The 27329-nt window shown below is 50.4% G+C and overlaps 1 protein-coding gene across 4 annotated transcripts in view; it reads left to right on the top strand.

Annotated features, from left to right (window-relative positions):
• TFCP2L1 (transcription factor CP2 like 1) overlaps positions 1-27329 on the top strand; it is a 68603-nt gene that overhangs the window by 20369 nt on the left and 20905 nt on the right. For all 4 annotated transcript variants that reach the window (XM_043894774.1, XM_043894771.1, XM_043894773.1 and 1 more), the window contains 5 exons: positions 18435-18511; positions 19033-19138; positions 19789-19895; positions 21321-21473; positions 25291-25401. In XM_043894774.1, the coding sequence (XP_043750709.1) occupies positions 18435-18511; positions 19033-19138; positions 19789-19895; positions 21321-21473; positions 25291-25401 (554 nt within the window). The remainder of the gene's footprint in view (positions 1-18434; positions 18512-19032; positions 19139-19788; positions 19896-21320; positions 21474-25290; positions 25402-27329) is intronic.

Here is a 27329-nt window from a genome sequence, read left to right as displayed (position 1 = left end):
GCAGTGGGAAAGAATCAGAGAAAGAATAGACGTATGATATAGATATTTGTATAACTGGATCACTTTGTTGCATAGCAGAAACACACACACAACACTATAAATGAATATACTGCAACTTAAAAGAATGTATATGGATTCTTTTTTCTGACTGAGGAAAGTTTTTTGTGTCTCTCTTTAAAAAAAAAACTATTTACTTATTTGGCTGCACTGGGTCTTAGCTGTGGCATGCAGGATCTTTAGTTGTATCATGTGAACTCTTAGTTGCCTGTGGGATCTTATCGCCCGACCAGGGATGGAACCCAGGCCCCACGTTGGGAGTGAGAAGTCTTAGCTGCTGGACCACCGGAGAAGTCTGTGTGTCTTGCTTTAGAGGAGTCGCTGTACTCCAGTAGGTGCCATGATCATGCCAAGCTTTTCCTTTCCTAAGAGAAGGAAGAAGCCCAAAGGAAACATGGAGTGTTTCCAGGCCTTGCAGTTAGCTAAGGGCTGGGCCCATCGTGAGCCCCTGGCTGAACAGGGAGGGGAAGAAGTGCTTCTTTGTGTTAATTAGGAGCTGGGGTCCCCCATCTCGTTCTCCTTCTCTGGACTCTTGTGTCCCTCTTGGCTGTTTCCCCCCGGGATACTCTTCCTTGCAAAGCCCTCCAGCAAAGAAACTGACTGTTTGGGTTGGTATAGTCTTGGTTGGAGGCCAGAGGTAGACAGCTGGCCTCCCTTGCTCCCTTCTACTCTACCCCTCACCTGTTTAATGCAGGAATGTCCTGTGGATTCCTTGAGAGGCATCTATCTCATCCCACCCCTTTGACTGATGGGGAAAGAGGGGTCTGGGGGGTAGAACTGACTTGCCGGCGTGTGGCATGGGTTCCTGGCAGTCTGTTAGAGAGCAGTCCTGTCTTCTCTCGTAGCAGCCCCGGGGCAGTGTCTGGGCCTTGGACCACTAGCATCGGAGTCACCTGGACTGTATGTTTCCTGCCAGGTTAGAGCTGGCAGGGGCAGGAATCTGTGTAAACTATCCTGTGGTTGATATTTACGTATCCTAGGGTTTGAGAACCCCTGCCTTGAGAATACTGCTGTTTTCCATTTCTTCTAGAAAGAGACACCTGGGCGTTCTTTTATTATTTTTTAAATTTGTTGGCTGCGCCACATGGCATGTGAGATCTTCGTTCCCCCCCAAGGGGTCAAACCCACAACCCCTGCAGGGGAAGCTTGGAGCGTTAGCCACTGGACCATCAGAAGTCCAAGGACTCCTGTGCCTTCTGAAGACACGTCGAGCCCGTCCCCACTCGAGGCCGTGTGCCCTGCAGGCGGAGGGCTCTCCTCTGCCCAGCCAGATGTTCTCTGCTCAGGCAGACTTGGGAATTCCTCGACATTCCTCTCATGGGGAGAACACATGGTCTCCATCCAGTGACCAGGCCCTGGAAGCTCCCATTTGGGGGGTTTGGGAATGATATGTGTCCTCAGTGGGAAGGAGAAACCATCCCTGCTCTGGGAATTCACAGAGGTGGACCGGAGGAGATTGCTGAAGTATTAGGGCTGGAAGGGCCTGAGATGCCATCTCTCCTGCCCTGCTCCTGAGAACGTCCATGGACCAGCGGCACCTGAAACCTGGTTAGAAATGCAGAACCTGGGGTCTGCTACAGGATATCTGATTCAGAAGCTGCATTTCCCTGCAAGTGACCAGGTAATTGATGAATGTATTAAAGCTTGAGGGCCTTCCCTCGTGCCCCAGTGGTTAAGAATCCGCCTGTCAATGCAGGGGACATGGGTTCAATCCCTGGCCAGGGAACTAAGATCCCACATGGAGAGGGGCAGCTAAGCCTGTGCACCACGGCAACTGAAGCCTGTGTACCTAGAGCCTGTGCGCCGCAGTAGGAGAAGCTACCACGGTGAGTAACCTGCTCACCGCAATGAAGAGGAGCCCCAGCTTGCCGCAACTAGAGAAGGCTGGTGCACAGCCGCGATGACCCAGCACAGCCATAAATAAATAAATATTAAAAAAAAAAAACACGCTTGAGAGGCCCTGATCTCGCCTGTTCATCCTCTTGCAACCCTCTTGTATTGGTGGTGGTACATGAAGACCAACAGAGGCTGTGTGACTTGCCCCCGTTGACAGAGCTGTACTTCAGTCTGGTCTTGCTCTCTTTTTAAGTTTTATTAGAATGCAGTTCACATGCCGTGTACATTCATATACCCGTTTAAGTGTCATTGTTTTTTAGTTTAGTCAATTAAATAAACTAAACAGTCACTGCAAGAAGCTCTGCATCTAGAAGCCGTCAGTGTTCACTGCCTTCCTCCCTGCCCCTCTCCCTCCGCTCCCCAAGCCCTTGGTAACCACCAATCTGCCTTCTATCTATAAAGTTGTCTATTCTGGAATAAGTGGTATAATACAAATGGTGGTCTCATGGGACTGACTTCTTTTACTTAGGATAATAATTTCAAGGGTTATCCACGATGTAGCAAGTATCAGAACTTCATTCCTTTCTGTTGCTGAATAACATCCCACTGTGTGACCCTACCTCATTTATTGAGTTTTTCCCCACTGTTCGGCTATTATAAACATGCTGCTGTGAATCTTCACGTGCAAGTTGTTGTGTGGAGCTGTGTTTTCATTTCTCACGTGTATACACTTAGGAGTGAAATTTCTGGGTCCTATGGTAACTTTTTTTTAAACAGTTAAAATTTTATTTGACCGCATCGGGTCTTAGTTGCCGCACTCGAGGCTCTTTGTTGCACACGCGGGGGGCTTCTCTGATTGCAGAGTTAGGGCTCTAGAGTGCGCAGGCTCTGTAGTTGGGGTGCGTGGGTTTAGTAGCTCTGAGGCATGTGGGATCTCAGTTCTCCGACGAGGGATGGAACCCATGTCCCCTCCATCGGAAGGCAGATTCTTAACCACTGGACCACCAGGGAAGTTCCTTGCTAACTGTATGTTTAACTTTTGAGGACCTGCCAGGCTATTTTCCAAGGTAGTTTTGCTAGTTTATGTTGAACCAGCAATACAGGAGGATTTCAGGTCCTCCGCATCTAGCAGTTCTTATTGTCCATCGTTTTGACGGATTAAAGGTGGGGTGAGGGAAGGCTTTTCTGGTGGCCACCACCAGCCGTTTACCCGCATCCCCTGGAGCAGGTGACCTCAAGGCGGGATTGCCACTGGGTCTCAGGAGCAAACTGAAGCCAGAGGCTCCGACACTGTGAGGGTGCTCTGAGGGTTTGTCTGTTTAATGCTGTCTGTGAGCACCAGCTTCCCAGCCTCTATAGCCAGAGGGCAGACAGTGAAGCCACCAGATGCTCCGGGGCATGCATGCCTAGAGGGACTGCTCCTCTGATTCCCCGATTCCTGGGAGGGTAGGTCCTTGCTCACCTGAGCTTGGCCCAAGTCAGTGCGGCTGCCCCCACCCTTGGCCTTTCTCCGCTCTGATCAGAGGCTGAGGATGAAGCGCTTCCCTGAGATGCCTGCTCTCCTGGGTGGCCTGGGGGTAAGGAAAAGAGGCGCTTTGGTTGCTTTGGGTTTCCCTAATAAACACTGTTCGCCCCAATAGTAACTGCCCCAGGGTGTACTTCACGTACCAGAGGCTGAGACAGAAACCGGGGCTGCCAGGGGCCAGACAGTGATGGTCGAAATATGATCAACCGGGAGGGTCTGGCTCCGCTTTTCAAGATGAAAGGCTTGTGAGGAACCCTAGCCCAGGACACAGTTCCTTCTGGGCCGGGCTTGGAAGGGAGGTGGCTGAGTGAGTCACTGTCCTGACCTTATCTTAGAGATTTGGTTCTGTACCCTCTGCTGTCCTTTGTCCTGCTCACTTACTTGTTCGCACCCCTCCCACCTGTGTAGGAGGGTACCTGTTTCTCCACATCCTTGTCTGGACTCTGTCAGCCTTTGGAATTTTTTCTAATAGGTGCACAGAAAATGTGCTCCTAATTTTATTTTACTTTTTTTAAAGATTGATTTACGTGTTTATGTTTGGCTGCACTGGGTCCTTGTTGCCCTGTGTGGGCTTTCTTGGCTGTGGCATGGGGGCTGCTCTGATGCAGTGCGCGGGCTTCTCACTGCAGAGGCTTCCCTGGTTTCGGAGCGCAGGCTCTGGGGCTCTCCGGCTCAGCAGTCGTGGCGCAGGGGCTTGGCTGTCCCACGGCACGTGGGGTCTTCCCGGAGCCGGAATGGGACCTGTGTCCCCAGCATCGGCAGGTGGACTCCCAACCAGTGGACCACCACAGAAGCCCTGCTCTGGATTTTATTTCACACTTACTTTCTTCCCATCACCTGTTGCGAGTGAAACTGAGCCATCTTCTCAGATGTTTGCATGCCCTCTGCGTTCCTTTTACTTAAAAAACAAGCTGGCAGTTTATGTTTATTGTCAATTCTTTTCCTGCCCTTTTGTTTAAGGGCTTCCCTTGTGGCTCACCTGTTAAGAGTTCGCCTGTAATGTGGGAGTCCTGGGTTCGATACCTGGGTTGGGAAGATCCCCTGGAGAAGGGAAAGGCTGCCCACTCTAGTATTCTGGCCTGGAGAATTCCATGGACTGTATAGTCCATGGGGTCGCAAAGAATCAGACACGACTGAGCGACTTTCACTTCACTTTGTTCATTGGGCTGCAAGAAACCTTGTATTAGGTTGGACTGAATGCAGTTAACATTCTGTAAATCAGAACAGGTTGCGTATCTGCCATTCCGTGTTGCTCATTTTCATACATTAAGGATTCGGTTCAGCAGAGTGGCTACCGAGAAGATGAACATGTAGAAAGTAGAGAATTTCCTATGAACCAGCAACAACCATGTGTAAAATGAAACAGGAAAAAGCGATACCATTCCTAGTACCGAGAGCAAGCTGAGCAATTTTAAAAGATGCCAATCACGTGTCTGGGGATCTAGAGGCCCCTGATTTGGAATCAGTCAACAACCTGCATGATTGCCGGTTGCAGTCAGGTATGTTAGCCCCAGTTCTGGGCGGGGCTGGGGGGAGGAGAGGCTCATTTAGACACAGAATGTCAGAACTAGCACTGCTGCCGGCTCCTGCTCACCTTTTACCCACTTCTCGTAATGTGAACGTCTTCTCTAACCATGGTGCGGTGATTGAAAGCGGGCAATTACATGGGCTTGATTCTGCTGTTTCTACCACGTCTTTACGTGAATTTTACTAGTTCTTCCATGACTGCCCTGCTTCTGTCTGGGTTCTAGTCTGGGATCCCACATGGCATATTGTTGGAATATTTCCTTGGTCTCCTCCGATCTGTGACCACTTCCGGTTTTTTTTTTTATATTTTTTATGTGGACCATTTTAAAAGTCTTTATTGAATTTGTTACAGTATTGCTTCTGCTTTATGTTTTGGTTTTTTGACCATGAGGCATATGGGAGCATAGCTCCCCAACCAGGGATTGAACCTGCACCCCTTGCATTGAAAGGTGAAGTCTTAACCTCTGGACCACCTGGGAAGTCCCTATCTGATATTTTTAAATGATGATATTGAGATTATTGCATTTTGGGGTTGAAGCGACATGATGCCCTTGCCAGGGCACCATGTTGGGGAATCATGACACTGACAATGTCTTACTGTTGATGGTATTAACCTTGATGTTTGAGTGTCTCCCCGGCTTCTCCACTGTGAAGTTACAAGGTCACTCTTTGTAACTGGTAAATATCTTGAAGTGGAAAAGATATTTCTTTCTACATATAGTAATTGAAACACTATTGTAAGAGCTTTCTCTTATCTACTGCTAATTTATTTATCCACTTATTTATTGTATCAGTCTCCAGTATTCTGACCTGGAGAATCCTATGGACAGAGGAGCCTGACAGGCTGCTACTTGTCCATGGGGTTGCAAGACTGTCCACGGGGTTGCAAGAGTCGGACACGACTTAGCGACTAAACCACCCACCACCACTGTATCAGTATAGACAAGTGGATATTTATTTTCTTTGTTGAAATTCAATACTATTGTATTGAAACAATACAATTTGTTTCTGAAATCGTTCCAGTTGTGACTATTGGGAGTTCCTTCAGATTGGCCCCCATGATGCTGTGACACGCCTCCATCCTTTTTTTGAGCATGTCACACTCATTTTGGCACTACTGGATGCTTAAGACAAGCTGAGCATCTTGTGTTTTCCCTGACCCCTGCCCTGGAAGCAATCCCCTCTCAAAGAGGTCTCTAGGCCGTGGTTTACTCTTCTGCTTTTGTATAAACACACACAGACTCACTGTCTTCCAAGGATTTATTGGGGATGCGTTGTATGCCAGACACAGAGCCTAGTCCCTGACGTTCATAAGAAGCTGTGAGGAGGTTAAGGTTCAAGGTCACCCAGCTGGTGAGCCGTCAAGATCAGGACTCCGTCTGTGATAATAGTAAGCCTTGCACCAAAGCGTGCCTTATATGTGAGCACTCTGTCCCACACTTGCCCAAGGCCACACATGTGCAAGTGACAAGATCCTTGCTGGAGACTCTGTGGCCCTGTGCTTCCTCCATCTGCTATTATTTCAGGACTGCTGGCGTCTGGCCCTCCATTCTCTGAGAGCTAACGAGGGCCTCCATTATGTTTTATGTGGCATTAATTACCCAAAGCAGTAACTGCTGGAAAGTAAACAACCTGTAAATCTTGCCAGCCCGGGCAATTGCCTCCTGTTCTTGGGAACACGGTGATCCAGGCCAGAGGCCCTGTGCTGGGTTCCGCTGGCTGGGCAGAGCTGCACTGCAGGAGTGCCCAGTGGGTACAGCCCCGGGACGGGTGGGTGGGCTGGCAGGCAGGGGTGTGTCTGCCCGGAAGAGAGTCAGGTAGCCTGGGGCCCTGTTCCAGCTGGGTTGCCTCGGATTGGGTGACCTTGAATGGCCTTGGGCGGAGAGGCTGCTCAGGGCTGGAGTGGCGGGGAGGGCATGCCATCCCCGGGACAGTGGCCGGGCACAGGTGGGGTTCAGTACGCTTGTTGGTTGGAGGTGCTAGTCACGATGGGCATTTACGGAGTCCTTACTACCTGCCAGGCTGCAGGTGCATGATCTCATTTCATCCCCACAACAGTTTGCAGAGAACATTTTGCAGATGCAGAGTAAGAGGCAGAGGGGTTTGAGAACCTGCCCAGAACACGGGAGGGTCTGGCCCTACCCCGGTGTGCCTGCCCTGACCCTGCTTCCCTGGCCCTGCCCGTCCTGGGCCGGGCTACAGGCTGCCGCTGCCTTGCGGTGTCACGCTGGGCGCATCGGCGGCTCCCGGGCCTGGTGACCTGACCCACACCAAGGGCACGGTCCTCGTGTGCGGCAGGCCCTCCGGGTGGCCGCCCAGAGAGACCCGAGGGTCTGACCTCATCTGTGTGTGCCTGCTGGTCTGCTTATTGGGCAGAGACTGTTTGTCCCAGATGCCCACCTGTCTGATTGACTTTTGGGTACCAACCTGATGCCGGGAGAAAAACAATGCTACCTCTGTAACCGTGGTCACCTGTCTTAGGCTTGGGATAGTGTGAGACAATGCTCCTTCTTTTCTTGTGCTGTATTTTTTTCAAATTTACATGTAATGATCAATTTTTTAAGAAGTTAATGCTGCAAATATATATAACATAAGAGGGAAGGGTCTTTCTCTGCATTATTAGTTCCATATCTTTGACTCATAAGTATGGAGATATACATATAACACGTTAAAATATAATTACTGTGTACGTATTATTCAGTGACTTGTTTTTTCCCAGTCATATGTATGCGTGTGTGTGGTGGCTTTTTTTTTTCTATCGTGGATTTGGATCTTTTTAATTTTTTAAATAAGTTTTTCGGTTTCCACTATCTTTTTTTCTTTGAAAGTATAGTCTATGTGTAATATTATATAAGTTACAGGTGTACAGTATAGTGATTCACAGTTTTTAAAGGCTGTATTTCATTTATTGTTATTATAAAAAATTGGCTGTGTTGTATAATATATCCTTGTAACTTACTTTATACATATGTAATCTTTTTATTGAAGTATAGTTGATTTACATTATCATGTTGGTTTCAGATGTACAGCAGTGATTCAGTTATACATTTATATACACATTCTTGTATACATATATTTTTCTGCAGCTTCTCTTCCCTTATAGGTTATTTCAAAATATTGAGTATAGTTCCTTGTGCTCGACAGTAGGTCCTTTACATATGTAATCTTTTATTTTAAGAGAATTTTTGGCTGTATCGGGTCTTAGCTGCAGCTCAGAGGCTCTCTCGTTGGGGTGAGCAGGCTTTGTTGCCCCGAGGCATGTGGGATCTTTCCAGACCAGGGATTGAACCCGTGTCCCCTGCATTGGCAGGTGTATTCTTAACCACTGGACCACCAGGGAAGCCTCTGTTCTTTTTTATTTTTGACCATTCAGTTCATTTTGTTTTTAGCTGTACCAGTATTGCTGCATCGAATAGCCTCAGAAAAGTGTTTTTAATTTCATGTGTACCAGCAGTTCTGTAGACTAGAATGCAGGCGATGTGACTGGGTCCTAGGCTGTGTGTGTTTGTAGCTTTGATGGATATTGTCCAAAGGCTGGGACATCCCATCTCCCACCCCTGGCATGTGAAAACTCATTTCCTCACATTTTGTCCTTGAGGGATGTTAGCAATCTGTTAAATGTTGGCCAATCTGATAAATGAAACTAGCATTGCTTTATTTTCATTCGGCCTGTCTTTGACCACTACACAGGTTGAACATCTTTGCATGTTCTTGGCTTAGCTGACTAGTTCCAGCTCTGTTATTTGCTTTAGGGAATTCAGTGTCAGATTCTGCCACCGTTAGTTAAAAACCTAAAACTCGTCAGGACTGTCCAAGGGGCTAGGGTTGTGTGGGGGGTGTGCAAATGTGCATGTCTAGTCCAGGTAAACCGGTAGCTGGTTTCTGAGAGCTCTGGCTCAGCCGATCAGGTGAGAAGCCTGAGGAACAAAGTTGCAAAGCACTGTAAGAAGTTGGGAAGAAGGAAGAGCTCAGCGGGAGGAGTGAAAATTCTGTGAAAACTCCACTTTCACTGTCCATGGAATGTTTAATTGGAACCCAGCCATGCCTGTTCATCCTGTGCTGTCTGCGGCTGTTTCCTTGTTACAGTGGCTGAGCGGGGGAGATGCGATGGATCTTACGGCCACATGGTTGAAAACTGTCACTGCCTAGCCCTTCCTGGAGAAAGTTTGCTGATGCCTAAGCTGGGAGACGCTGGTTCTTGGGGGGCAGGGAGGAAGCTCGGTTTGCCGGGCCCCTTGCCTGGGCCGGGCACCACTCAGAGGGCCCTGCCCGTGTGTTTTATACAAACTTCCTTGGCAGGGCTTCCTCTTCTTTTCCCCTGTGCTCCTTGCCCTCTTTCCCTGTTTCTGCTCCTCCCTGCATGGGGTGGAGGCAGGAAGGGGAGAGGGATGGAGGTTGGGCGAGAGGGAGGCTTTCACCCCCTTGTGAGTGGCATCAAGGCCTTTTGGACAAAGTCTAGGCCATTCTTCCGGGGGGTGGCCAGGCTCCCTAGGAGCCTCAGTCCAGCTGAGGGCCGCCCCCACACCGCAGAAGGCTGAGACCGGAACCCTAAAGTGGGAGGGGGTCACTGAGCTCCACTGGCCCCGCTGGTGGGGCTGGAGCCTGTGGCCGCCGCTGCTCCGGGCCTGCCAGGCCCTATCACCTTGGTTCCTCTGGACAGGGCAGGGTGCCATCTGCGGAGGCTGATTCCTGGCCCTGGGGCTCTTCCCTGCTTTCCTTTAAAAGGCCTTGAACTGCTCCGTAGTGGAGGGTGGGGTGGGGTCATTGGAGGAAATTGCCTTGGCGGCTTTGGCAAAGCTGTGAAAAGCCAAGGGGTGCTGTAACCACCTCCTTGCAGGGGAGGTTTTGAGCCAGGGACCTGCGCACCACTTGCGGGGTGTGTCTTCAATCCTGCATCAACCTGCTGCGCTAACTGCAATATTGTCCACATTTTGGAGGTGTGGAAGCTGAGGCTTACACATGGAGCCCAAATGATAGGCCCAGAGGAGAGTCTGGGCTCCAAACCTGGGTGCCAGCCAGATCCCCAAGATAACCATAAGGGACTGCAGAAGAAGACGGGAAGCTGCATGGCTGTGTAGTGTTGACAGTGACGGTTTAATTGCAGTATATGATTATGATTTTCTGTATGCAGGTGTGGTACACGCTTAAAAACATTAAGTTGAAGTGAGTTGATGAAATAAAACAGACTCACATTTGCAGCAACATAGACTGACCTAGAGATTATCGTTCTAAGTGAAGTAAGACCGAGAAAGACAAATATCATATGTTATCGCTTATGTGTGGAATCTAAAATATGACATGATTTTACCTATGAAACAGACTCACAGACACAGAAGACAGGTTTGTAGTTGCCCAGGGGTAGGGAGGTAGGGGAGGGATGGACTGGGAGTTTGGGATTAGTAGATGCAAGCTATTGTATGTAGAATCGATAAACAAGAAGGTCCTATTGTATAGCCTAGGGAACTATATTCATTATCCTATGATAAACCTTAACGGAAAAGAATATGAAAAAGAATATATGTATATATCACTGAATCAGTTTGCCATATCACAGAAATTAACACAACTTTGTAAATCAATTATACTTCAGTAAAATAAAAACGATAGGCTCAAACACTGCAGGTGATTTTTAATTTCAGTGGCAAAATCGTGGGATGGAGTGTAACTGAGTAAAGCAACGCAGCCTTGCCCCCAGCATGTCCCTGGCACAGAAAGGGTGGTGTGGGGGGTGTACAGAGATGGTTCAGCAGTGGGGCCCGAGAGAACCGCCCTCTATAGCAGCACTAGGGAGTTGGAAACACAACCACAATGCGATGCCAGCTGCAAGAGTTCTTCCACTGAATTCTTTTGTGTGAGAGAGAAATACTTGAACAACATGGGTTTGAACTGCACAGGTCCATTGATACACAATATCGAATTCCTTTCAATAGCAAATACACAATTTGAAGTTGGTGGAGCCCAGGGATGCAGAGGAACCGCAGATCTGGAGGGCAGTCTCTGAAATTGTTTTCAGTCACGCTGAGCCCCTGACCCGCGCAATGTTCTAGGGGCAACTGTATTTTAATTCAGATCGACTGAATGCTCTAGAGATGAGAAAACAAATACTCATGTGCCCAACGTGGTGTTTTCAGCCAAATTTGCTTCTGATTTTTTACCTCTTTCTAATTCTGTTGCCTTTCCTCCCAAAAGGATAATCATGGTTGTGAAGTTGGTTATCCCTCTGTGCACAGGTCAGGAAGATGCCCTGGAGGAGGGCATGGTTACCTCTCCAGTATTCTTGCCTGGAGAATCCCATGGATCGAGGAGTCTAGAGGGCTACAGTCAATGAGGTCTCAAAGCATTGGACACAGCTGAGGGACTGACATTTTCACTTTCACTGTGCACTCTAAAATTTTTACTCTTTGCACACTTCACCATTAAAAATGACCAGTGCCATTTTTTCTGGTTCCAAACTTTATATAAAGTGGTTTTCTAGACATCCCTGTGCCCTTTGTTGAGTGTTTCTGAGATTTCTCCATGTTGGTCCGTGTGTCTAGAGGACTCATTTTAAGTGCTGTGTGTTATTCCATTTTTAAGTTCCATAGTAGAATTGTCTTTCTCCTGTGGCTGGATATAGGTTGGTGACAATTTCTCACTGCAGCAAGCAAGGCCACAGTGAGCAGTTTTTGTCTAAGTCTCCCAGAGCGCATCAAGGACTTTTTTAGGACATTTCTCGAATTGGTGTGCTTGGCAGAAGACTTCTGTGTCTTTAGCCTGACTTTCTTTTTTCCCCAAACTCTTGTCCCAGTGGTTGTATCTGTATAACACGTCCGTCAGCAGTGCCTGAAAGTCCATTCTCCACATGCTCAGCTGAAATTTTTTGCCTCTCTGACAGATGTTAGATGATATCTTATTTTACTTTACATTGCCCTGTTTACTTATACCATCCGGCACATCTTTCTGTGTGTTTGTTGACCTTTTTATGTTTTCATCATATGGGATGACCATATGGCCCAGTTTTCCAGGCCCTTTCCCATTGATAGAGACTGTGTAAATACTAACAGCACCTCTGGCATTTTCAAAAGTGTCTCTTTATAAATGTTAACAGAGAGAGCTTTTCCTACATGATGTAAAGGGCATAGTTTTTTCTTTGTGTATTTGTTTCTAGTTTAAAGAAACACTTTCCTATCCCACGGTCAAAAAGTAGTCTCACATTTTTTTTAGAAATGTTTTAGAAAGTTTTGCTCTTTTTTTTAATAGTTTCTAATCATTGAGAATTAACTTATTATGTGTGGTGTGAGGTATGGATATATTTTTCCTGTATGGATAACCTAAACTTATCCCACAGTCTTGAAAAGTCTATCTTCTTTTTTTTTTTTAATATTTATTTATTTGGCTGCCTTGGGTCTCAGTTGTGTCATGTGGAGTCTTTTGCTTGCAGCTCATGGGCTCTGGAGCTTGTGAGCTCAATAGTTGTGGCTCGTGGGCTTACTTGCTCTGTGGCATGTGGGATCTTAGTTCCCTGACCAAGGGTCAAACCTACATCCCCTGCATCGAGAGGCAGATTCTTAACCACTGGACCACCAGGGAAATCCCCAAATCTGTCTTTTTAAAATCACTGTTATAGATCAAATTTCCATGAATCTGAAAGTCTGTTTCTGGGCTCTTGGTTTTTATTTTCCCATTGTTCTATTTGTCCTCCTTCCAAAAATGTCCTGGTTTTAGCTCCTGTAACCTTATAATATGTGCAGAGTATTTTGTTGTATTATTATTGAAATTTTTATTTTATTGAAGTATCGTTGATTTACAATTTTGTGTCAGTTTCTGCTATACAGCCTAGTGACCCAGTTATATTCACACATTCTTTTTCATAGTCTTTTCTCTTATGGTCTATCACAGGATATTGAGTGTAGTTCCCGGTGCTCTACAGAGTATTTTAAATGGGATAGTAATATGTGTTTCAGGGAGACTAGAGTAGTCTAGACTATTCTAATAGACTCGAATAGCACACCCAGTTTATCATGAGCAAGTGATATACCACAGAATGGTCACATAGCCACCAGACTTCTAAGACCCATCTGGGTTCAGAGAACTGAGGTCATGGGCCTTAGGAATTTGAGCCTTGAAAGAAAGGGGAGGGCTTTGGTAGATGGAACAGGGTCATGAAATGAAATGAATATCAAGAAATTCAGGAGTTTCCTGAGTATCAGAACCAGAAGGGGGCATTGGAAGCCATTAGACACTGTGCAGAGTAGTTTGGCCAAGTGACCAGTCTTCAGAGTCCAGCAGACCTGGGTTTGATCTTCAACAAGATACTTAATCTCTGACTTTATTTCTTCATCTATACAGTGGGAGCCATACTGGGTTTTCCTCATAAGATGGTTGAGAGGGCTAAATGAAACAATGCTCAGAAGGGCTTAGCAATGTCCCAACTCATCGCTGGATGACAATTAAGTGATGGTGGTTTATTTATTATTCTATCCCCTTGATTCTAGGGCTTCCCAGGTGGTGCTAGTGGTAAAGAACCCACCTGCCAATGCAGGTTCGATCCCTGGGTCAGGAAGATCCCCTGAAGGAGGACGTGGCAACCCACTCCAGTATTCTTGCCTGGGAAACCCCATGAGCACAGGAGCCAGGCAGGCTGCAGTCTATGAGGTCGCAAAGAGTCGGACACGACTGAGCACAGACATATCACACCCATCCCTTGATTCTAAGACCAACTTTTTTTTTTCCCCACATTTCACAGTTCTGAAATTAGAACAGGCTTTACTATCATACCGTGTAGCAAACAGAGGATTTTACAGACAAGGAAATGTTTTATCTAGGGTCATGGAAAAAGTCGAGTTGTCCTCCTAGGAATTACCTTTATTTCTAGTCCTAAAGGGGAGAAGGAAGGAGAACAAAGTACCATCTTGCCTGGGGACGGGGTTGTTGAAGTACTTTATATGCCAGCAGATGCTGTGGGTAGATTTTAACCAGCGCACAGGATGAAACCAGATGCCTTCAGGAAGGTGAAGTTGAGAGAGAGTCCTCTGTCCTGCAGACCACACCCACCAAGTTGGATGGGCTCAAGTTTCTGCCCCTGGCTCCATCCGCCACTGACTAGCCGTGTGAGTTTGTTCAAGTCAGGTAACCTCTCGGAGCCTCTGCTTCCTTCTGTCAGATGGGACTCATAATCTAAACTGCGCTGTTGATTCTGGTGAGTTAATCTCTGGGCAGACTTTGACGCTGAGTCAGCACCCAGTAAATGGAAGCTGTTAGGTGTTTCCTAAAAGGCATGTTTCTCTCCACCCACCTCCTGGCCACTGTTTTGCTTGGGGGTGAGTTTCTTGATCATTCTTCCCCTCAACTGTAGGAATCTTGCCTACTCTTTAAAGTCCATGGCAAATAGTGTCTCCTCGTCCAAACCCTTCCTCCCCACCTCCCCATTCTGGGTGAGGATCACCCCCTTTGGATCTCCGTTGTTTCTTAGAGGCATTCTTATTTTTAGTTATTTTTCCTTCTTTTTAATTTTTAATTGAATTTTTATTATATAGTGGAGTAAAATGGCAACCCACTCCAGTATTCTTGCCTGGGCAATCCCATGGACAGAGAAGCCTGGCGGGCTACAGTCCGTGGGGTTCCAGGAGTCAGACACGGCTGAGCGACTAAACCACCACTACCACCATAGTTGGTTTACAATGTCATTTCAGCTTCGGGTGTGTAGCAGAGTGATTCATTTATATATGCATGTATCTATTCTTTTTTTCAGATCCTTTCCCCATATAGGTTATTATAGAATACTGAGTAGAGTTCCTTGTAATGTAGTAGGTCCTAGTTGTGTATTTTATACATAATAGAGTGTATATGTTAATCCCAAACTCCTAATTTATCCCTTTCCAGTTTTCCCCTTTGGTGACCATAAGTTTCATCTTCTAAATCTGTGAGTCTGTTTCTGTTTTGTAAATAAGTTCATTTGTGCTGTATTTTAGATTCCACATATAAGTCATATGGTATTTTTGTTTCTCTGATCTATTTCACGTAGTATGACAATCTCTAGGGTTTGCCTTATGCCGGTGCTGTTTGATGTACCCCAGAGGATTGCCATCCCTTTGAGGGCAGGAGTGTGTCTTGCAAACCCTATAGTTCTAGCACAGAGGAGCCTTGCAGAGACCCCTGAGTCCCTCCTCTGCATCAAACAGTACAGTGTTGAGCAGAACACACGAAGCCCTGGGCCTTGACAGGGCCCACTTTCTGTGGCTCCCACCTGTGCCTAGAAATGAGGCCGGCCAAGCAGAGAGATGCCCTCTTCCCCAGGTCACTTCAGCCCTGGGTCAGTTCTGCCGCCCTGCCCTTGCTCATCAGCCCCAGTGTTGGCGTTGTGCTGGGTGGGAGGGGGCTGGGGAGGCGTATCGGCGTTGAGGCAGCCCGGATGGAGAGGGAGCCAGGTGTCTGTCTGAAGCCTGAGCAGGGGGCGTGTAGAGCGCCTGGGGGACTCCGTGGAGAAGTGTAGGGGCAGGTCTCTGCTGTTGGCAGAGTGGCCGGGACCCCAGATCTGAAGTCCCTCTTAGTAGCTCTGATCCCCGAACGGCTGCCTGTGATGCTCAGGCCTGGGAACTACTCTGTATGGCACGGGAGGTACTCCTGCCAGGCCTGAGCTGAGCTTGCCCTGCAGAGCCTGGGGTCAGTGTTAATGGGACCCGAGGGCGCCTGTAAACCCACAGCAATGACCATTTGGGCCTTGGGCTTCATGCCAGAGCCAGCTGCATTCTTCCTTGGGGAAGGTGGAGGACACTGGAAAAACCAGTTAGGGTGTGGGAGGCTCCATTTCGTGTAGCTGTCAGGGAGTGTTGGCTCAGGAGCCCGGAAATGTTATGTGAAAAATCTGGCTTTTTCAGAAAGGTACTCGTGTTGGTTCAGATCAGCAAGACCCTTTGGAACCAGCACAAGGGCAGGGCAGGAGTTTGGGGTCTGTGCCTTTTCCTTCTGACGGGATGTGTCCAGCAGGGCGACCTGAGCGGCTTTCATGGTCCTGGACTGAATGGAGAGGGAGCCAGGGCTGGTGGAAGCCAGCTGGACAAGTCCTGCCTTCCTGAAGGAAGAAGGGAGCTTCGCTGAGTGGGCATCTTTGAGTCCAGCCAGTATTGTGTCCATGACCATACCACTGGGTCCATCTGCTCATCTCCCAGGATTCACATGGCATTGGCATGTGGTTGTTAATGCTCAGCAAATACTTGGAATGAATGACTGATTCCAGAGTGTCTGTCCATTATGTTATTCATTGAGGGGAGGGCTATAGTAGTTTAATGCAGTTGCTTTAACAAGAGAACTACAAACATGTTGGCTTAAAACAAAGCAGAAGTTTATTCTATCCCGGTTCTGGAGGCCAGAAGTCGGGAATCCGCCACAGCCGTGGGGGCTTTAGGAGAGAATTCGTTCTTTGCGTCTTTTGGCTTCGGGTGGCTCCAGGCACTCCTTGGCTTGTGGCCTCATCAGTCCAGTCTCTGCTCCATGGTTCCCTGCTCCCATGGTTCCCTGCTCCCATGGTTCCCTGCTCCATGGTTCCCTGCTCCCATGGTTCCCTGCTCCCATGGTTCTCTGCTCCCATGGTTCCCTGCTCCATGGTTCCCTGCTCCCATGGTTCCCTGCTCCATGGTTCCCTGCTCCCATGGTTCCCTGCTCCATGGTTCCCTGCTCCCATGGTTCCCTGCTCCATGGTTCCCTGCTCCCATGGTTCCCTGCTCCATGGTTCCCTGCTCCCATGGTTCCCTGCTCCATGGTTCTCTGCTCCCATGGTTCCCTGCTCCCATGGTTCCCTGCTCCATGGTTCCCTGCTCTCATGGTTCTCTGCTCCCATGGTTCCCTACTCCCATGGTTCCCTGCTCTCATGGTTCCCTGCCCCATGGTTCTCTGCTCCCATGGTTCCCTGCTCCATGGTTCTCTGCTCCCATGGTTCCCTGCTCCCATGGTTCCCGGCTCCATGGTTCCCTGCTCCCATGGTTCCCGGCTCCATGGTTCCCTGCTCCCGTGGTTCCCTGCTCCTTCTCTTCTCTGTGTCCTCTTACAAGGGCACCTGTCACTGGATGGAGGGACCTCCAGGACAAACCAGGATCATCTCTCCTCACCTCAACATCCTTAACTTAATTGCATCTGCAAAAACTTTTTCCAAAGCAAAGATAATATTTGCAGGTTCTGGAGATTAGGGTATGGACATATCTTTTGGGGGCTACAATTCAACCCACTCCAGGGAATCTTAATATTTGTCTAATCATTGCTTTTTAGATATATATAACAAACCCTGTTAACCACTGGGTTTGTGCTGCTCCTAGCTGCATATATACCTATATCTGTGTCTTTCTCTATATTAGGTTTCTTTTTCTTTCATTAATTTAGGTTCAGTCCTTCCCCATTGAGTGTCTGATAAACAATCATTCATGTTAACACAAAACTCTAGGAAATTAACTTTTTAATCTAGTGGTAACTTGGATTAAATCTGCAAAACCCAGGGAAACCTGAGTGAGGTCTGGGGTTTAGTTAATTGCACTGTGCCATGGTCAGTTTTGATAATGTACCATAGTGAACTCAGATGCCACCCCTGGGGGAAGCTAGGGGATGATACTCGGGACTTTTGTGTACTATTTTTGTAACTTCTTGTGAGCCTATAATTATTTAAAAATAAAAATTTTAACAGAGTTTGATTGGATTTACCAAGACCAATGATGAAATCATCTGTTCTCTCTTATTTGCAACACATCCATTGTTAAGCTGCAATGTGCGGCAAGGTGTTGAACTTGATTTGGAAAACATTGACATTGATAGGTGGTCTTTCTGTCTAGGAATGTATTGTCTTGTAGTTTTTCAAGGTATGCTTTATCTTCCAGTAAAATGTGTGTAGTTTTCTTCAGGTAACTCATAGATACTTTAGAGTTTGGGGTTTTAAGTTTGTTCTTATGAATGTATCTTTTCCCCATCTGTATTCTTTAACTGGCTCTTGCTGGTTACATGTCCCCGAACAGAATCCCCACACCTTTCAAATACGTGAAATTCTTTTAGCTTGAGAAAATGCTCTTCATTCTGCAGTTAGAGACAATGTTTAACAGGTTTTTATTCGTTCCTTTAAACCTGCTCTCAGAAAGGGTCCATCTGTTCAGTTATTAAATGTAGATTTAAGTGTTTGTGTTCTCCATCCGAGTGTATGGGAGATGTCCTTTATAAGAAATACAAAGTTGTGCTCTGTAAATGTAATGCTAACTGTATTGTTTTGGATTCTGTCTTTGAAAGCTGTAGAGGTGCTGTCTCTCTCCAGGGGTCATGTGCATTACCTGGGGGGCCCTAGGTCCCTTGCCAGGTCAGATGGACAAATGGGGTGTCCTGTCCATAGCGTGATCTGAACTTTTCTTGTCCCTGGCTTTTCTTCTCTGCTTTGATCGCAGAGCCATGAGGCCTGGGTGGGCATTGAGAAGGCCTCTAGCTTGGCGAAGCCCCAAATTTGAAAACAGAAGTGGAAAATGTACCATTAACCTCCCTCCAGGTCAGTCTTATGAAATCCGACTGCTGGAGAACAGGAAACTGGGAGACTTTCAGGATCTGAATACAAAATATGTGAAGGTAAGGCTCCAGTCTGCACCTTGCCTGGGCACCTGGGGGTGCTTGATTGGGGGCCTAATACCTGGGCTTGCACTGGGAGGCTTGGGAAAAGCTCCAGGGACAGAGGTGGGCTCCAGGTCCCTGGAGCGTGTGGTGTGAGGGGCCTTGGTCAGGCCGGCAGTGCTGGGAGCTGATGGCCGGGTCGTCCAGACTCGGGTTGCAGCCTGGCTCTGCCTCTTCCCAGTGTTTTCTGGGCCTCAGGTTGCTCACCTGCACAGAAGGTTTGTAAATGACCCACGTGTGCGAAGCACGCGGCAGCCCCTTGGGAGCGGGGCATCCCTTGCGGTGTGTGCTGCTGTTCATGTTGTTGGGGTTCCCAGGAGGGACGGGTGACATGGGGAGCTCGGGAGAAAGGCCTCAGGCCTCGGGCCTCGGAGGAAGAGAGGTCTGTCTGATGGGGGGAGGGTCAGGGTGGGCTCCCGCGGGCCCCTCTGGGCCCCGCACTCACTGTTCTCCCCCCGCCACCCCACCCCGGCCCCCAGAGCATCATCCGCGTGCTGTTTCACGACCGGCGCCTGCAGTACACGGAGCACCAGCAGCTGGAGGGCTGGCGGTGGAGCCGGCCCGGGGACCGGATCCTGGACATCGGTGGGTTTCTGGGCTGAGTGGCGGTTCTTCCCTGGCCCCATCCGGACCCAGCCGTGTGCAGGGCCTCTTGCCACACTTCTGCCCTGTGTGAAACCCCATGGGAGCTGGTGGGGGTGACCACAGCATCAGCCCTGCCCTCCGGGAGCACCCCTTTTGGGGTGTACGTGGGGGGGGGGGGGCATTTAGGAATAAGGACCTATCGTCAGGAAGTGAGAAGCAGGGAAGCCTTCACAGAAGGATCCTGACTTGATGGAGGGCAGGGTGGGCATCAGAGAGGGGGCAACGGAAATGCACCGAGGGGTTAGGCTGTGGTCCACAGGCTTCTTATTCACAAAACTTGGGGCCAGGTGGGTTTTGGGATTCAGGAGTTGGAATAACAGTAGGCTGTGTCGACCCACAGTCAGGTCACACTGCCAACAGGCCATGTTCTTGTAGCCGTACAGAGTGACGACAGGCAATGGAGCGAAGGCTCGGAATAGCTTCATGGAGATTCAAGTCAGGATTCTGCCAAATGAGCTTTGCAGAACCTAGCTTTCAGAACCCTTGGCGTTTCAAATTGTGTAAGGAGTTTCGACCTGTAATAGGAGTCCTTCCCGAAATATTGGGAGTGGCTGACGATTGCACTTTTGTGTGTGTGTGTGTGTGCACAGATATTCCACTGTCTGTTGGTATCTTGGACCCCAGGGCCAGCCCGACCCAGCTGAATGCAGTCGAGTTTTTGTGGGATCCTTCAAAGAGAGCATCTGCGTTCATTCAGGTGAGCAGGAAGGAGGTTGCCCTCTGTGGGGAAGTCAGAACTTTGGGGGTCCATCGTGTTGTTTCTCAAAACCATCCATGCGTGGGGCCTTGATGGGCTTTTGCCCTTGGCTGCAGGCAAGGAGGCTGAGAGGGAGGGTGAGTGGGGCCCAGAGCCATGAGACTGGTTGGTCACTGGGGCTAGGAAGAAGATTTGGGATGTTGTAGACTTCTGTGTGGGTGTTTCTTATCAATATGTAAGCTTTTTACACAGTAACTGAGTCCTAGCATAAATAATTTGAAGTTCAATTTTTTTTCATAACTGTTTCTATTATTAAATGTTTAATTCTGAAGCTCCTGGCATGAAAGTGAAAGTCTTAGTTGCTCAATTGTGTCCGACTCTTTGCAACCCCATGTACTGTATATCCCACCAGGCTCCTCCGTCCATAGGATTCTCCAGGGAAGAATACTGGAGTGGGTTGGCCATTTCCTTCTCTAGGGGATCTTTCCAACTCAGGGATTGAACCCGGGTCTCCTACATGGCAGGCAGATTCTTTACCATCTGAGCCAAGAGGGAAGCCCATCAGAGCTTCTGCTATGGACCTGACCTTATGTTAAGCGCTACAGCGGATCCAGCTGGCCGAGGGCATGGCCAGGGCCCTGTGCTTCTGGGCTTCCCCTGGCTCTCTCACTCGCTGTGGGCCCCTTTTTGAACTTCTTGGTTTTCCTCCCTGTCTTATAAATTAGAGAATGAAAGCAGAGCCATGACCACAAGGCCTGGTTCATAGTAATCACTCTGTGAGAGTGAGCGACCTTTTTGCCTTGTGTAATTACAATACTCGAATTGCATTTCAAAAGAATTAACATAATGTTATTGTTTATTGTTACAACAACATGTATTTGTGTTGGGTTAGCCAGAAAGTTTGTTCTGATTTTTAGTACCACCTTACGGAAAAAACCGCAACTAACTTTTTTGCCAGCCCAATATTAGGACAATGTGATTACATTATTATAGCAACCTGTACACATCACGTGCTTTCGGTGTAGCAGGCACGTACCAGAAATAAAGAACTGGTTCTAGCTTCTGGCCTGGCCTGAGTAACCTGGGGACTACGGGACTAGGCTCCTAGGGACTACGCTGTGGTCCCTGCTCTGCGGCCTCTGGGATTTGTCCGGGCAGAGGTCCCGGGGGAGGAGTGAGGGGGAGTTGCTGGGGTCAGTGGGCCTGGAGTAATGGCAAGGACTTAGCTGGTCAGGCAGGGCCTCCAAGGTCAAAGGATGGAAGTGAGAGGCTGTCGGGGGTGGCCAGTGGCCTGACGGAGTGGCCGGCGCTGGGGGACAGCGGGGAGGTGGAGGCGGGTCTGACTGTGGGGTGGGCACATCTACTGGGGGAGGAGCGCCTGGGGGTTCAGGCCCCCCCCTCAACTGCCTGCCGCATCCCCCACAGGTGCACTGCATCAGCACCGAGTTCACCCCGAGGAAGCACGGGGGCGAGAAGGGGGTGCCCTTCCGGGTGCAGATCGACACCTTCAAGCAGAGCGAAAATGGGGAGTACACGGAGCACTTGCATTCAGCCAGCTGCCAGATCAAGGTGTTCAAGGTAGGACGGCCGCCAGCGCCCCGCCCACCGCCACCCCAGCCCAGGCCTGGAGGCCGGGACCCCAGAGCTCAGCGGCGAGCGCAGCGGCCAGGAGCTAGGGGCTCCTGGCCCGGCTCTTTCACCCTCGCAGGCGGCTGGGCTCAGCTCTGCTTGGCCAGAGTGGTGGGACGGGCACAGTTGTAGATTTCAGTTTTCCTCCCAAGCGCGTTGACCACAGATTCTCCTTAAAAACACAAGTCAGGAGACCCCCTTTGAAGGTCCTGACCACGGATGTTATTTTTTAAAATGTTTTTGTAGCGGTCTAGTTAATTTTCAAAGTTGTGTCAGTTTCAGGTGTACAGCGCAGTGATTCGGTTATATGTTATCAATTCTTTCCCATTATAGCTTGTTACAGAATGTTGCATACAGTGCCCTGGGCTGTGCAGTGGTCCTGGTTGGTTATCTGTTTTATGCATTTTACTATGTATCTGTTAATCCCAGGGGATGCTGTTACTTGGGGCCCCAAGGCCCTTGTCCCTCTGCGATGGCCTCCTGGTACCGCCTCCCTTTTCCTTTCTTGCCTCACCCCCTGCAGTTGGCTGTCATCCTTTCTCATCCCATCTCTTTGGACAGATTATTTCCTAAGAATGCCTGCCAGTGGCGCAGCCCAGGGTGGCCCTGGGGGGAGGGGGCGACAGCAGAGTCCACGTCACTCTCCGGTGGGTGCACCCGCTCCTAGCAGGACCACTGGTCCCACTGCCAGCAGATCGGACCTGCCTGCCGGCCTGGGGAATCCCAGCAGGTGCCTGGGGACCGGCCCTGGTGCCTTCCCCTCTCCTCCTGGTCTTTCACAGTCAGGGACCTGGGGACTTCTTGATAGAGTTTCATCTGCTGGAGCTGGAGATGCCAGAGGGAGGGGCTGTAGAAACGAGGGCCTGTCCCAGAAGAAGCTGGGTCAGTGTTGATGTTCCTGAGCTAGAGATGGATGTGGAAATAAGCACCCACAGGTAGAACTATCAGCCTGGTGGCAGAGGGCTCATGGGCCTGTTTCCCAACGGGATGGGGAGGCTCTGAAGCTGCCCGTGTCTGCACCTAGGTGACCACACGGCCGGGCAGCCAGCTTCATCCCCACTGATCGTGTCTGGCCACCTGGGGGCTGTGGGCAAAGGGTTCTGACGCCCTGGCCAGGCTCTGTGTGCTGGTGAAGGTGAGCTTGTCTCTGCTGCCAGAGCGGTGGCACCTCCAGAAACCTACTTCAGCGTGGTGACGCCTTTAATCTGGCCTCCAAAGGAAGTTACATTTCTCCCCCATATTTATATGCCCCTCCTGATGTTAAAAAAAAAAAATTACCAAAGTTGAGTGGCTTAGTACTACATTCTCTTTTAATGCTGAAGTCTGAAACAGGTTTCACTGGGCTGGGGTCAGGCGTCAGGAAGGTTAAATTCCTTTCTGGAGGCCCTAGGGGAGAATCTCTTTCCTTGCCTTCTCTAGCTTCTAGAGGCATCTGCATTCCTTGGCCCGTGGCCCCTCCTCCATCCTCAAAGCTAGCATCACCCCAATCGCTCCATGCTCCCCCCAACACACACTTTAAGCTCCACGATTACACTGGGCCCACTGGGATGATCCAGGCTCCCCTTCCTGTTTTAGTCTCTCACTGTAGGCAATCCCGATTCCATTTGCAACCTTGCCCTCTTGTGCCCTAAGGTAATATCCTCCCAGGCTCTGGGAATTAGGATGGGGCCATCTTTGGAGAGCATTAGTCTGCAGATCCTGTTCACCGGTGCCTCTGGTCTTGGGTCCTTGATTCTGAACAGCTGGACAACCCTGGACAGTTCTGAGGCTGCACAGTGGGTGGTCTCTGCCTGCCCTGCAGTCCCACCCTCTCTTGGTTGTGTGCAGACCACATCCCACCAGCCCTCTTCTGCCCTCAGGTCAGGGTGCATCCAGTGTAACGCCCTGGGATCAGGCTCTGGGCCAGGCGGTAGGAGGGAGGAGCAGTGTGTGCCAGGGATGCCCAGTTCTCCCCATGGCCCCTGCCAGCTCCCCCTCTTATACCTCAAGGCGGACACTCAGAAATGAGGGCTCTACCTGGCTCCTCAACACCACACCAGGCCTTATTGGGGGAATTGAGCTGGAAGCTGCTTTGGCATCTCCTGCAAGAGGGAAGGAGCATCTGTCACCCAAAATGAAAGTGAAAGCAACAGTGTTAGTGGCTTTGACTCTTTGCGACCCCGTGGACCGTAGCCCACCAGGCTCCTCTGTCCATGGAATTCTCCAAGCAAGAATGCTGGAGTGGGTAACCATTCCTTTCTCCAGGGAATCTTCCTGACCCAGGGATCCTACCTGGGTCTCCTGCATTTCAGGCAGATTCTTTACCATCTGAGCCACCAGGGAAGCCCTGTCACCTGAAATGAGCTCCTCGGAATGCCTGAGGTGGCCTGGCCACCCACCCACACGAGCAGCTGAGATAGGTGTGCAGCAGGGCCAGGCAGAGCCCTCCCTCACTGCCCTCAACTCTCCCATCTCAGGTCACCCTGGTTACTAGGAAGCCCCTGGATTCTTGGGTTGCTGCCCTCGGGCTCTGTGGGGATGTCTTAGGACTCTCCCTTTCCTGCCGACTCCTTGCAGGGGTCTCCCTGGGGCTGAGTGGTGTCCCCCACAGGCAGGCTCAGCCACGCTCTGCTGGTGATGCTTCTGGGCCGGGAGGAAGGGCCTCCTTCCTGGGACAGGATGGAGGTGGGGCAGAGAAACCAGACGATGGGGGTCCAGCTGCCGCACGCCTGGCTCTCCTGCTGAATACCAGACCTGTCACTCATGTCCCTGTAGGACCCCCAGCAAACCTCCCTCCCTCCAGCCTGGGTGTCCCCCCAAAGGCTATTTCCTAACGCCCCCTGAGTTGGGAGTCAGCAGCTGCAGCCTGAGGAGAGTGCCCACCAGGATGACCCCAAAGGCACCGTGGAGTGGAAGGGAGGATTTTCTTCCCTGACTGCCCACCTCGTGTGGTCTGCCCCGTGCAGAATAAAACACTCAGTACAGGGCCCTTCGGAATCTTGATATCTGACCCCACCCACCAGACTGTGAACTCCGGAGGGGATAGTGTCAGTGGTCCAAACGGTCCCCATCAGCTGGGCCTGCTGGAGCCAGCATGGCGGCTGTGCCCAGCTGGGCTTCTGACCTGGAGGCTTAACTCGACCAGCACGTCGTTCCTCTCCAGTCTCGATGGATCACTGGACCCTCAGCCTCCTTAATCTGTAAATGAGGCCGATAGTAGTACCGGTGAGGCCTGGACACCTGTGGATTCCTCAGGTGCCCTGGGCGCCCAAGACAGGCCATGTCAGGATGGATGTTACCCTGCAGGCAGACTGTAAGCTGGGAGTGTGCCCGGACTCCTAAGTGTTAGGGACAAGGAGGCCTTAGAGGTGGACCGCAAGTGTAGATGGAGCCCTGGCTAGCAGCTCCTAGTCTCCTAGGAGCAGCTCCTAGCTGCTGTCCGCTTCCTGTCTCTCCCCATGGGGAACCCAAGGAAGGCTCCTGAGGGGTCCTTTCCGTTAGCAAGTGGCCACTGGTAAAGCTCTGCCCCAAGCGTGCCTGCCGGAGCAGCTGAGCGGACCCCGTAAGAGTCTCTGAAGGACCAGTAGTGGGCTCTGAGCGCTCTTGGGGTGGGCAAGGGTTCCAGGCAGGAGGACCATGTGTCGGATGCCTGGGAGGTGAGAGACAGGCTTTCCTGTCCACAAGGCCCTGCTTGGGGTGAGGGGCCACCCCTCAGCTCTGGACGTCCCACAGACAGCTGCCTCTGCCGGCTTTGAGCTCACTGGGCCCCTGTGCTTTAAACTTGCAGCCGAAGGGAGCCGACCGGAAGCAGAAGACGGACCGGGAGAAGATGGAGAAAAGAACCGCCCAAGAGAAGGAGAAGTACCAGCCGTCCTATGAGACCACCATCCTCTCAGAGGTGAGCTGGGGGGCCTCATTCTGGGGTGGGGCGAGGGGACTGTCGGCTTAGATCCTGGGACAAGTGCCCGTTTGGGGTGGATGCTGCTTCTGAGAGCGCCGTTCAGCCCTGGTGTGTTCCCGTGTCTGGAACGGCTATCATCTGAAGCCTGGTGTCCAGGGACATGTTTTACAAATAACTTCTAGCTCTCAGCTGCCATTGGCACATTTCAAAATTAGGTTTGTTTTTTTTTAATAGATAATATATTCATGTGGTCCACATTGAAAAGGTATAAGAATCTCCATCAGAAAATGTCCCTCCCAGCACTCTCCAGCCTCGGTTTCTCTCCCCAGGGCGGTAGGTGACCCTGGGTCCTTCTCTAGCGGGCCCCACGTTCTCTGCGAAGGAAACCAATTCAAACAAGTTTGCCCCACGGGTGCTTTTTTTCCCCCAACAGTACACGAACACACACACAAACACACACACACAGTCACCATTCTAAGGTTGACTATCTTTATTTCCTGGCGTTTCCTACCTGATCATAAAGAGCTTTCCAGTTCTTCGTCCAGCTCCGGGGCCTCCTTGTGTGGACGGCCTGCTGGTGGGCACTGGACTGCTCTTGGGCTCCTGCTGTTTCCCACGGGGTGCCGTGAGCGCCTTGTTCACGTGAAGTTCTCCACGAGGAAAGAATGTCTGCACCTTCTGCCCTCAGAGGGGGGTTGCTGGGTCCCAGGGGGTAACACTCACTCTCTGGCTGTTGGGGTGGATGTTGGGGTGCATTTCCTCGTCACCCAGATGCCGACACCAGCCTGCTCCGTCCTTCCACCCAGGGTCCGTCTGGGATGCTCCCTCTGGCAGGCTCCTTTTCCTCCTGTCACGGGCTCTTCCTGCTGCTGCTGCTGCTGCGTTTACTGGGCTCTGTTTTTGATTTTAACAACTCTTCCCCACTGTGTCCTGTGATCAGGCCAGCTAATAGGTCTTGTGTGTGCTTGCTGAATATTCTGACTTCCTTGGGAGGCCCTCCGTGGATGCCTGAGGTCCAGTGCTGACCGTGGTGGGGTTAAGTCTGTGTTAAGGGTGAGGTCCAGACACAGGGTGGCTCAGAGACCGGTGAGTAGGTCTTGTCTGAGGAGCTGTGTGTGTATGTGAGGGTGTGTGCGTGGGTGTGAGAGAGACACGCAAGCCATCTGCAGACGAGTATTTGCAAGAGGAGAGCAGGGTCCCTAATGTGCAGACAGACGCATGCTGGCCTTTCATTGGATTGAGGCTGATGGTGCCCGAGGGCTCTGGCCCAGAAGGAGCCCTGCCCCCTGGAAGCTGGTCAGAGCCAGCAATGCCTGGTGAGGGGCAGTGCGTGGACACTTAGCTCTTCCCAGGCTTGCTACATGCTGGGGACGTGCCCTGGGGACCCTCCCTGCTCCCCAGTCCTGTCTGCGGCCACCTCTCCTTCCAACCTGGGCCTCGGCCTCTGGTGCCTGCCTCTCCCCTGGCTTCCCTGCTGGAGGACGGTCCCCGGGGTGCTCCAGGCGATGTCCCAGCCCCTCTCCCTGGCCAGGTGTTGAAATCGCCACCCAATCTGTAACTTTGGGAGCTACCGGCTCCCCTCTTGTCAGCTCATCAGTTTTCCTGCCCCCGAGGGCCCTAGGGTTTGGCACCAGCACATTCCAGCCCTCACTCAGAACAGAGTTAAATATTGACCCTCCCTGTGGTCAGGTGGGTGATCGTAAGTCTCAGGAATGCTTCCGTCTGACCGTGTCCAGAGCAGGGTCATCGCAGAAAAAGGAAGTGGTGAATGCTTGGTCCCCCACCCCCCAGGCAGCACCCACATGTCTAGGCTTGCTTCGGGGGAACTCCTTCGTGTTCATTTAGGCTTCAGCACAGACGTTCCTGGCATTCGGGGGTCACGTCGTTTGTGTTGCTGTATCTCCCTTGGCTCCAAGCAGGATGCC

Source organism: Cervus elaphus, chromosome 33 (assembly GCF_910594005.1).
Source record: "Cervus elaphus chromosome 33, mCerEla1.1, whole genome shotgun sequence".
Taxonomy (NCBI): domain Eukaryota; kingdom Metazoa; phylum Chordata; class Mammalia; order Artiodactyla; family Cervidae; genus Cervus; species Cervus elaphus.
Note: the sequence above shows the minus strand (reverse complement) of the source record. Positions and strands in the feature narration are given on the sequence as shown.